The sequence below is a fragment of the Zingiber officinale genome, chromosome 4B (assembly GCF_018446385.1).
Source record: "Zingiber officinale cultivar Zhangliang chromosome 4B, Zo_v1.1, whole genome shotgun sequence".
Taxonomy (NCBI): domain Eukaryota; kingdom Viridiplantae; phylum Streptophyta; class Magnoliopsida; order Zingiberales; family Zingiberaceae; genus Zingiber; species Zingiber officinale.
Genome location: NC_055993.1, coordinates 7,462,305 through 7,474,146, shown reverse-complemented (window position 1 = coordinate 7,474,146; position 11,842 = coordinate 7,462,305). Strand labels below are relative to the sequence as shown.

Below are 11,842 nucleotides of genomic sequence, written 5' to 3'. Positions count from 1 at the left end.
GCAACCCGGAGGTTAAGCCTCATTGAAATCCCATTAGGATCATGCATTCTTACTTTGTTGGTTCTCACTCATAGTTGTTCAAAAAAAATCTAAATTAATTAGTTTAATTAGGATAGAATAATTTAAAAATGAGAGATATAGAAATGAGAATAGGATTTCTATATGGACATATAAGGAAATTTGAATATTAGAGAGAAAATTACCACTCCATTTAATAAAATAAAAATTCTATTGTTTTTATTGTACTAATGCTAAAAAAAATTGTATTGCTCAACAAATCCTTACAATCTAGACATCCTTTAAAAGTTCTAATGTAAGCTTCTGTTTGATATTGGCGTTCCAGTTAATCAAAAAATAATTTATTGTCTGAAATTTTAGATTTTAGTTTTTGTGTAACTTTCTATTTTAAAATTTGAAGATTTTTTGTGAAAACTTTAGTGCGTGCGTTGTTTACGTGTCTGGAGAATGTTTTATTTCGTCCTTTAAACACTAGAATGAAATTGTTTAAAGTTTATATTTTATTAATTATAAGAACAAGTATACAAGATAAAGTATATAAGTTGGTATAACAAACAAATACTTTATACTTGTGAGCAACGGTTCTTAATGAAAACGATGATGTAAAATGTTTTGATTAAATAAGAAAAATTAAAAATTATATCGACAATAAACGCATTAACTGAATATAAATATATCTCTGCCTTTTGTTATTTTATGTTGAAAGAGATTGAAGATTGATGAACAATTCAGTTTTCACACAGATCAACCCCAGCCGTCTATATAATTGTCTTTTGTTATTTTATTTAATTGGATTTTTTCCAACTGATCCTTAAAAAAGAACTAATTAAATACATTGATAATAAGGTAAAAAAATATAAAAAATTATAATTTATGTATGAAGGTGAGGTAATTTAGATGATATTTTTTTTTGGATAAATTTATTAAATAAAAGATATCTCAAAAGATTAGAGAACCACTCTAGTCCTTTATCTCTGTTCCTTCTTGGTACCTTAATTTTTTTTTTTGGATGTCTTCCATCTATTAAATTCACTCTAAAAAATTAGGGCTATGCAAAAAAATTGAAAATCAGACTGAAATTGGTAGCTCACCAATTTTGATTTAACGGTTAATTGTTTTTTATTAGTTTACCAGTCCAATTTTCGATTTAGAATTTTTTTTTACCGGTTTAATTGGTTAACCAATAAACTGGTTAATCGGTCTTATTATTATTTATAAAATATATTATATATAATATATTATATATATTGGTAAAAAAATTTAAAAGAGTAGTGGAAATCTTATAATTAATTTTCGGCCCCAAAGTAGCAATGCTTCGCAGGTGCAATCGACCCGTAATTGTACTGGGCAGTGGCGCGTAGTCATAACCCGCGGCTGAAGGTGCGTACCCATAATGGGGGCGAAGCTGGCTTGTATTGAGGGTGAGGCCATGGGTAGGCTATAGTGCTGCTCCAATAGCAGGAGAGTTCAGATCTTCTGATCCATAATTTTTGATCTCCTCCTGATTCATTACAGGAATTCATCCGAAAAAAATTATCATTTAAATTGCCTCTATTTCGTACCTAAATTATAATTCCTTTTTGTATTTTTTTTACTTTATCAATATATTTATTTGGATTTTTTTTTTAAGAGATCAAAGTTAAGAAAAGAAATTTAATTAAATACATTGAAAAGATTAAAATATATATATATATATATAAAATTTAGGCATGGAATTAAGATAATTTAAATAATAAATTTGATAGATAAATTCACCAGATGAAAGGAGTTAAAATCCAAGTAGTAGATAAGGAGGGAACCTGAAATTATGGACAAGGGGATTCCCGATCAGCAATATCGAAATCCGTTACTGGCGCGGCATGCGGATCATTAAACTCTCAGGAGATGTAAATAACGCCCTTGGGATTCTGGGATTTGGGCTTGTGGACCTGGAAGCTAAGCTAACAATCTGAGGCGATTCCAAATGCTTGTCTCCTCCCTCGTCAAGGAAATCAAATTCTCTGTCCCCATATTTTTCTGTCCCATGTCTTACACATCGTCCCAAGGGTTATAGTATTGATCGAGACAGTGGACGGAGGCCGCCGATAATGGACTGGGACGATGAGTGAGACACGAGGACAGGTAATATTGAGGATAGAGAATTTGAACTCCTCGTCAAGGAGCTCCTAGACGGGGGATGTGGACATCGCCAATGTCCTGATCGTCGAGGATGCGCTTCGATCGGAGGGCGACGTAGACGAAGAGGCCGGCGACGACGGCCGGGCCGACGGGGAAGAAGAAGCGGAGTGCGGCATCCCAAGAAGTCTTCTTGCCGGTGTTCTTGTCAACGGGGGTGCGCTGGACAGATCGAGGCTCGCCGGCGATGCAGACCACGGCATAAACGTCCATCCAGCGGAAAACGTTGCTCGGATCTCCTTCACCTTTCCTCAATCGGTCCGACCTACCGAGATTGGAGAAGAGGCGAGACCTGCTATGGTAGCAATGGAGTAGGACGTGTTTTCACGACGAACCAAATCCAATCCTTTTATTGTAATACATCGAACACCGTGGTCTACCTTGTTTAATCTATAATTAAACAACGCAAAGAACCGTGAAAGTGGATTAACGCCGAAGATAATTAACCACCCGTATACATACTAAATACAGAACACGCTGTTAATTTAATTCGCTAGCTACAATTGCTTAAGAAAATAACAGATAAAATTAACGACCCAAGTGCAGTAATTAAATTAAATATATGTTTTAACTACAGAGTCCGGCGATAGAGTGAGTAGGAGGAGAGGACGACGAGTTGGACGAGGACGACGGTGGCGACGAGCGAGACGGCGACGGAGCTCCCGATGTGGCGGCAGAACTTGCCGTAGGTGTTGCAGATCTTTAACCAGTTGGCGTGCGAGTTCCCCCTCAGCCCCAGGTACGCGATCGACCCGGCGCTCCCCATCGCCGACGCCATCACTCCGGCCATCAACTGCGCATGCACATATAACTAATCGATTAATTATCCAAAGCAAACACAAATTAAGAAGTTAATCAAGTTACACATAAATTTTAGGATTAACTTACCGCGTCGCAGAGGATGAGAAGGAAGAGGATTCTGGCGGACGGCGAGGGGTTCGAGATGGAGAAGAAGGAGGCGAACATGGTGACGAAGCTGTACAGACTGGAGACGCAGAGGGCCGCCAAGAGATATCTAATGAAGATATAATTAATTAATTACACGAGTTACTAATTAAGCTACAGATTGTTTCAACCATGATTATGAATTTTAACTACGTTAATTTGCAAAGTAATTAACGAACTCACATGAAGGCAGGGACGTGCTGGAACTTGGCCGCCCTGGAGACGACGGCCAATGGCGGCGGGAGGCCGGTCCGGAAATCCCTGCTCTGATTGCTCGTCACCAGCACCACCAGAGCCGACACCGACGACGCCAACAGCAACAGCCTCAGCAAGAAATCAACACGGAACAGGTTGGTCGGAGGACGCCGGTGCGCGAAGGCGGCTCCGCCGTTGCCCGTCTCCGGCCCCGTCTTGCCGTAGGTGGATGAGCTCTGTTCTGTCGTCGCCATGGCCACACCACTTTTCCTCTTTCCCAAAGGACTAATTAGCGAGTCGCTGGAATCGGAAGGGAAAGGGGAGCTCTTTAAATAGGAAGAGAGGCTGCAGAGACGAAGCTTCACGCTTCTGGTACAAAATTAAGTAGTAATGGTATGAACATAAACAGAACGCTGCTAGGAAAATGCAAAGTTTTGAGAATATTTTTATAGATTCTTTTCCCGGAATTATTGACATAATGTTGTCAGCTAGCGTTCACAAAGATTCACATCAGCCAATGTGAATCCTCTAATTAGATTGATCAAGAACACTTAATTGAACGCGGGCAGCTGTCTTCCCCGTTGACTATTCATCATCTTATCCGCTGCCAATCAAGCAAAGCAACAGTCAACGCCTTTTGGGGGTTGAAAATTCAAAGACTCTCCTTAACACCACAAAGCAAGTCAAAACAAGAGGAAATAGTCAAATTAATCAATCCGATGGATAGACATGCTGATACGTTAAGCCTTCTGATTAAATTAGATGACATTTGACGTGACGCTAACTCTCAGTATATTGATTGAATTTGATAAATCAAAATTACGAGGCTTCACACTAAAAAAATATAACGACGAAAATAATTTATCGTAAATAAAAAAAAAAATCGTCCCGAAAGAAGGGATGGCAACAAAAAAATGAGTTTTCAAACTTGTTCCCTTTAAGTGTGACTTTTAAACGCATGTAATGGAGACGAGACTTCGATATGCCAGAAAAGAAGCTTCCATTTTATTTAAATTTTTTATTTCGGATATTTGGATGGAGGATTCGATATCCCGGAATGAAGGATGATATAAAGAAAGTTTTTTATCCATTTAAATAATTGAATAGTCCAATATGAGTATTCCAGTAATTGAATATCAAGACTGGTCTAGTAAAATCTTTTTTATATATAGTCAAAATAACAGTAAAATCCAAGTTATTTAAATTTTTAAATAACTTTCTATTTATTTTTCAAGAAGCATGGGGATTTGATAAGCTTCAAGTCTCCTGTATAAAATGTTTTGCTCCCACGGCGTCGCCTGCTTTTTCTTTTTGGAGATTGTGAACTCTGTTTTTCCTCACTCTTTCTAAGCTGGTGGGGATTTCTGGCTTCTCCTTTCTGGTTGTTCTCTACTTAAAGTGAATATTTGATGCCCAATTTTCTGTTTAAAAGAAAATATTGTGTCGTCGAATTTTTTCTTTTCTTTTTGTTTGGTCAAAAGGCCGATATGGATATTTTGTTGTTCGTTTTTACTTTTCTCTTTATCGGTTTATTAGGGATTGTGTGACTTACGGTTCTATATTTTGGGGCTCTGATGCTTATGTTCTCTAGTTTTGAACGAAAATACTTTATACCTGCAATTAACTTTTGCTAATAGGTTAATTTTATGCAAGTAGAATAGAAAAAAAAAACAATGCAGTTTGTTTTGTTAGATAGTTAATACTCGTCCTCGAGGACATTAGTTGATTGATATAAAGCTTTTGGCATTGATATAATCTTTGGCACAGTCATTATTTTGAAATGACAAGTCAAAAAAGAACTGCATTTAGATGCATATTCTAACCTTAAACTTATACCAACACAAACTAAAGGCAAAAACCTTTAGTTAGTGCTACAATACAATGAAGAGGATGACTGTTTTCAGTTAATAATAATTGGTGGTTGTTGTCTTGATTGTTCCTCTTTCGGTTGATAACATCTATTTTGTTAGGCTTACAATTTTCATGTCATTCCCCAGCTAGGCACCAGACCAAAGCAGCAAAGTTGATATTTGGCTTGCACCTAGTTAGGCATTACAAATTTACAACTGAGTTTGCTGGTTAATATACGAATGAATGTCTGTGGATCAGCACCAAGTTTAAAGTCTTTGCCAGTAAATTGAATGAATGCTTTCTCTTTGTCGCCCACTGATGTTTTTCCTACTTGAGCATTTCTTTCCTCCTTTCATTTAAGAAACTCATTGTTGGATATATGTGAATGGAGAAGAGGTGGAAGAGGTATGAGGCTCCATTATGAATGGGACTTTAGTCCTACATTGAGAATTTCAAGATATATTGATTGGTTTATATTGATTCATATGTATTGATGAAAATTTGTTGGTTGCGGCGGCTTAGAATTAGAATTATCATTTCAACTCGTAGCAACCAAATGATCCCAGAACACGTAGTCACTTTCCTTAAGGCTTAATTCACCCCACCAATCATATGCAACTGGGTTGAAATGAATTTCCTCTATGATACAACAAAAGTGTCCACTTTTTTTTGTGACTTGCACTATCAAAAAATAGTCCAAGGTCTGCCAACTGGAGACAAGGTGGTCAGAATTCACCTGGGGCACTCAAATCTGGTTGCTGCAAAGAGGGAGAAGGATTGGTTAGAGGGAGAGAGGAGTCTTTCTAGTAGCTATTAATTTCTAATTGAATTTGGGGTGATTCTACCTATCCCATTCTTGAGCCTTATATAGACCAATCCACACTTTTTATTTAGGGTATCTCCAATGGAAGATATTTGGAAGGGATATTTCTCCAAATATCCCCCCCTTCCTCTCCTCTCAAATATCCCCCATTGTGGGGGATATTTGAGGGATTAATGGAAATCACCGGGCACAGATGTGTGCCCCGTGATTTCCTCATGTGGGGCCCACAAAAAGTGGGCTGCCACTACTTTTTGGTTTTTTTATTTTTTAAATTGAATATGGTGGGCCCCACCTAAAATTGGGCCGCCGTGACTTTATTTTTTGTTTTTAATTTAATTAAAAAAAGACTATTAAAACATTAAAAGGAAGAGTACGTTGGAAAAATTAGAGGTTTGAGGAATCAAACGTTCAGAAAATTAAACGTTCGAAAAGTTAAACGTTGGGTAACGTTCAATTTCTCCCTATATATACATCATTTCTTTCATCTATTTTCATCATTTCCATACCTATTGTCTACCAAAAATTTAGAGAGATGGATAAAAATTCTGGTCATTATTTTAGGAATTTGTTCAACTCTCCAAATATCGACGAAAATTCTAGTGAAGAAAGTTCTCGAGTCCGTCCTAATTTCTTCAATCCTCAATTTCCATTTCTCACTCAACATCCACCAAATTTCCAACCTTTTCCATACCCACCACCATATTACCATAATTTCCAAAGTTATCCAAATTCTTTGAGTGGCGACCCTCGAGCTCCGTTTTATACATATCCTCCAGAATATTGGTAGAGTAATCAGTATTTCATGCAAGGCACATTTCATGGAATTAATCAGCTTCAATCACTAGAGATTCAATCAAATGAATCGAGAAGAGCTAGTGTTGATACAATTGATAGTGATAAAGGTACACCTTATGCAGTCTCCGATTCACAATTTCCTCCATTTTCATCTGAAATAGGGTCCGCCGATATTATTCTCAATCAAGCACCAGAGATGGGCAACGAATCAGATGAAGACCATAGCAAGCGAACAGTATGGACAGTGGCAGATGATAAGCTCCTTGCAGCGGCCTACACAATTATGAGTGAAGATTCAGTAGTTGGTAATGCGCAGAAGAGTGAGTCATTTTGGAAACAAGTTGTGACATACTTCAATACCAATCGAGCTAAGGGAGCTAAAAAGAGAACTGCGGAGAAAGCAAAATCACATTGGGCTTCATTGAAAAAGATCTAAATAGATACAATGGAATCTACACTAAATGGTATAATGATCGACTAAGCGGATGGAGTGATGAGGATTTGATGGTGCGAGCTCATGAAGAATACAAGAGTACTTTTAAAACTACTTTCCAATATGAACATGTGTGGAGAATCGTGAAAGATAGTCCTATGTATGCTCCTCAATCCTCAGATCGACGGACTACAAAAAAAGCAAGAACATCAAAATCATCAGGTGCACATAGTGACTCTTCTAATCCTAACACAACTGCTGATATAGATGATACAGAAATCCGATCTCGTCCAATTGGATAGAAGGCAGCAAAGAGGAAAGACAAAGAAAGAGCAGGCCTACTTGATGAATTGAATCAGGCTATGCAACAATCAATGACGCATTTGGAAGAGTATAATAACAATAAGAAAGTTGATCAACTCATCCAAGCACATCAACTCCTCGTAATGGACACACGAGGTATAACTGATGAACAACTTCAAAATCATCTAGCGATATGTGAACAACTGAAGAAAAAATTGAACATGTAGTTAATTTCTATTCTTTATTTTATCTGCTCCATGTTTATTTTATTAATTGTAGTTTATCATTATGTATTTTATTAATTAAATATGGTTTGTATGTCTGTATTTTAATTTTAAATTTATAAAATATTTGTATTTGTATGAACTTAAATTTATATTTCTATTATATTTTTGTTAAAATTAAATGTAAGTTAATTAAATGGTCGTGGGCCCTATAAATATTTGGTTGATGAGATATTTAATTGTGGAATTGAGGATATTTGAGAGTGAATATTTGATGAGTGGGACCCATAAATATTTGATTGGTGGGATATTTCATTATGAAAGTTGAGATATTTGAAAGATGATGTGGAAGTGGGGTCCACAAATACTTGGGAGAAATATCCCAAGCTATTGTGAATGCTCTTAGGCTATATATCTTGGTTGTACCTACCCAAATTTATTTTGAGTCATTTGATCACTTGGATGATCTAGGTCCCATCAGTTCAAAGAACTAGTTCACCACCTAGACTTATTGGCTCAATGTTGCAAAACATGGTTTGATGTGAGACTAAAGTACCTATGAGAATCCTAAGAGCTTCAGTAGCTCTCTTTCTTCTATTTTTCCTTATCTATATATAGAAAATCTTTTGATATCAGTTTTATTTTTTAAAATTCCAACATAAATTCTTGGGTTCTACTTTTTTTTGCCTGCCAATTCCATACTTGTTTTACATCCTTACACTGCTCACTGCGCATGGTTTTAATTTTTTTTATGATACTTGTTTTATTATAACCTAGTTTAGTTATCACTCCTAGAACTGTGACTAATGAAGGGGATTTACAGTTCAGTGCTGAGACTAATATAATTAGTTAATCAATATTTTCTCATAATACTTTGGTTCCATAATAGATCTAATCATGAATGTGCTAAGGTGTTTGGGAAGACTGGAGTGTCAAATCTTAAATGAGGAAAATGGCTAAATTTAGTTTAATTACACTTAAAGTAATGAAGAAGATTTATAGACTTAGATGATTGAATAACAAACTTTTGGGGCTTAAGATTAATAATAAACATCATGAATGTGTTTGATGTCTTCATTTGTATTGGTGCAAAAAGACAGCAGCTTGAAGCTGACTGTTGATGTTGATTTGTAATTACAGGAAGTGCATTTGTTGCACTCATAGTAGCTGTAATTGTAGTAACTTCATTATTATTTATATGTTCTTTATCACATATTCGCATCAGTATAATTGGCAGATATTTCTCTCTTCCCACCACAATAATTGTCTAATCATTTTATTTGTGTCTTTTCCTTGTGCAAACAATTTTCTCTACATTTCTTCATTATAATATTATGGGCTTCGTACCAAATTGATTTTCAGTAATGCTTATTTCATTTTTGTTCTTCTCTCAATGTTCTTCTGAAAATTTCACAATAGGAATAGCTAGCTTAATGCATTCTTTTTTATAAAAAAAAAACAATATTGAATCCCATTTTTATTTTTATACATTTCCAAAAAAAAAATTTCCATTCCTTGCTCCATGTCTATTATAATTCTAATGGTCTAAAAGCTCCATTTTTGAATGATATTACTGAGGTAGTCTGATTGGCCTAAAAGACAGTTAGAATCAGAAGATTAAAAGGATAGAGGGGTTCTAGTATGTGCACCATTGTGTCTCTTCTTTCATACTCTTTTCTGACCAGAACCCAACTTACCAACAGTTCTACATATTGGAATATTGAAGTATTGGTTTATCAGTATTGCCAAATCAACATTTGAGGCTTTGTTTGAAAATTTTGAGATTCTAAACCTTTGTACTCTAGTTAGCAATATGAGTTCTCTTGTCCTTAAGTTAAGTAGAAAGATGAATATAAGTACACAACAATTGATTTCATGTTCCAGCTTCAAATGCTACAGGTAGTAATGCACCATGGGAGTTTGTGATTGGTAAGATAAAGTATGTCAAAGCTTCTTGTGTTGGAAAGGGCTCGCTAATGTCATTCACTAACAACTTAACTACTTGTTTCTCAATGAGTTGAAAAGGCATTTGGTTTCTTAAATAGGTTGTATAAGTTGACCCTCTGATCTTGGGTTTCTCCAATTTGAGGAGGAGATAGAACCTTCTGAGAAGATGCATGGAGAAAAGGAATGATTTTCTTATCAATAGTTATTACTGGAGAAGGAACTTCAAACTCTTAAAATTCTTATACGGTTATACTAATATTTATCATCTATAACACACTTGATAGGAATTTAATAGTTCAATAGTTACTTAAATTATAAGTGACAACACATCCAAACACAAGAACAAGAAGTGATATTCCCTTCGGACAATGGTGCAACGGCAAGGCGATTGGCAAATTAACCAACCACTCATGAATGGATTCTTAGCTATGGTGAATTGAATCTTAGCTATGGCGTATTGTAGGATATTTTTTTCTAGTAGGATGAAAAATTTGGGGTGTTGGCTGTTGGACTAGGAGCCATGAGCGCTTCCGAATTTACCTTGATGGGCTTTCGTGGAGTTGAGCCGGTCACTTCCAAGACTTAGTCAATTCATAAAGCTGGATACTTGGATTATTAGAAAAAAGAAAAAAGTGATGTACTTTAAGATTTTAGTTGGAGCTTAGCTTAATTTTTTCTATCAGGATTGACATTCAGAAAACTTGTGGTTCTGGAAGAATGTAAAGTTGGGTACTCTATTCATATATTCCTGTTATTTTCTACTTCATGCTTATTTTTGGAGAGCCTTTGTATTTTACAGGCTATATTTTATCCTGAAATGTTTTCTTCCAGCTTGCAGGAGCTGTGGGCCTGAGGCTCAATTGATTTGAAGTGAAGTCTATTGTTAGAGAAGATGCTAGTAGATTCTAGGTAAAACTTTCCTTTTCTTTCCCTTCATGATTTGTATACAGAACTGAGCATGGAAAGGAAGCATGTTCTTGTTTATTCTACCACCTAAAGTGAAAGAAATAAAATACTTCTGAGATTTGCATGATAGAATGCAACAAGAAAGTGGTTCATAGAGCAGAGAAATTGCAGAAAAGATGCAAAACAGTGATATTAGTTGTGCAAGAAAGGTTGCTGAAAAACCCCAACATTTGTTCCCTGAGCCTGAGAACATTTTGCAGATGCTGTCTGTCTGTGAAGTTCACTTTAAACCCAGCCGTATTTTTTTTTGGATTGAGCTTCATTTGATATTTTCATAGAGTTGCGACAGTTTTTTTCAAGTCGGGAATCAGGTTCTCCAGCATCAAGGATTTGATGAGGATGTCATTCACGTGTACTTTTACATTTTTCTTCCAAGTTGGTCCACAAATACTTGGTTCATGAGTCTTTGATATGTAATTCCCGCATTATTTAACTCGAACGGCATGACAACATAACAAAAAGTGGCATTTGCCATAATGAAATTGATTTTGTTTTGATCTACCTTAGTTAAAGGGATTTGGTGATATCCTTAATTAGTAAGCTGTCTATCATAGAAATGAGTGACTAACCACACAAGTGAGCCTTCTTTCTTGCAGTGATAATCCTTGATCCGTGACGTCGGTTTTGTCTAGTTGTCAATCTGATTGATGTCACTTTCTCTAGAAGGCCGCTGACGGATACTGACTCAGAGACGATGAGAAGTGATCCCTCATAAAAGCCAACTCAACGGGGCTCCTTCACTTGAGGCAGAATCTTCTAGACCACTTTTTGTAATCCAGGAGATGTGCTACTCATATTTGTGGTCGGATCGTGGTCATGATCCGGCCGCAAATGGTTATGATCCCTTCTTGGGTTCACTGTCCCTATCAGGTTATAGTTTTTGTTCGGAATGGGCGGTCGGAAGCCGTCCGGAGGACACCCTCGCTCGATGCCTAGTAACCTGGCCAATTATCCACCACCGGACGCCTCCGACTGCCTGCTCCAAATAAAAACTATTACGACCGGGGACGGTGAATCCAAGAAGGGATCATAACAATTTACGATCGGATCGTGATCACGATCTAATCGTAAATACAAGTGGTACATCCCTTAGACCATAAAAAAAGATATGTGCTCTCTTCACTTGGGCTTCTTTGAATCGAAGCGGGATTGGAGAGTTACCCGAGC

The 11,842-nt window shown here is 36.5% G+C and overlaps 1 protein-coding gene across 1 annotated transcript; it reads right to left on the bottom strand.

Annotated features, from left to right (window-relative positions):
- Positions 1 to 2,615: 2,615 nt before the first annotated feature.
- Positions 2,616 to 3,694, bottom strand: LOC121977350 (CASP-like protein 1D1). Its single transcript, XM_042529933.1, has 3 exons — positions 3,322 to 3,694; positions 3,082 to 3,208; positions 2,616 to 2,986 (listed from the first exon to the last, which is right to left on the bottom strand). The coding sequence occupies exons 1-3, from the start codon at positions 3,585 to 3,587 to the stop codon at positions 2,765 to 2,767; spliced, it is 615 nt and encodes a 204-aa protein (XP_042385867.1). The 5' UTR covers positions 3,588 to 3,694; the 3' UTR covers positions 2,616 to 2,764.
- Positions 3,695 to 11,842: the final 8,148 nt, after the last annotated feature.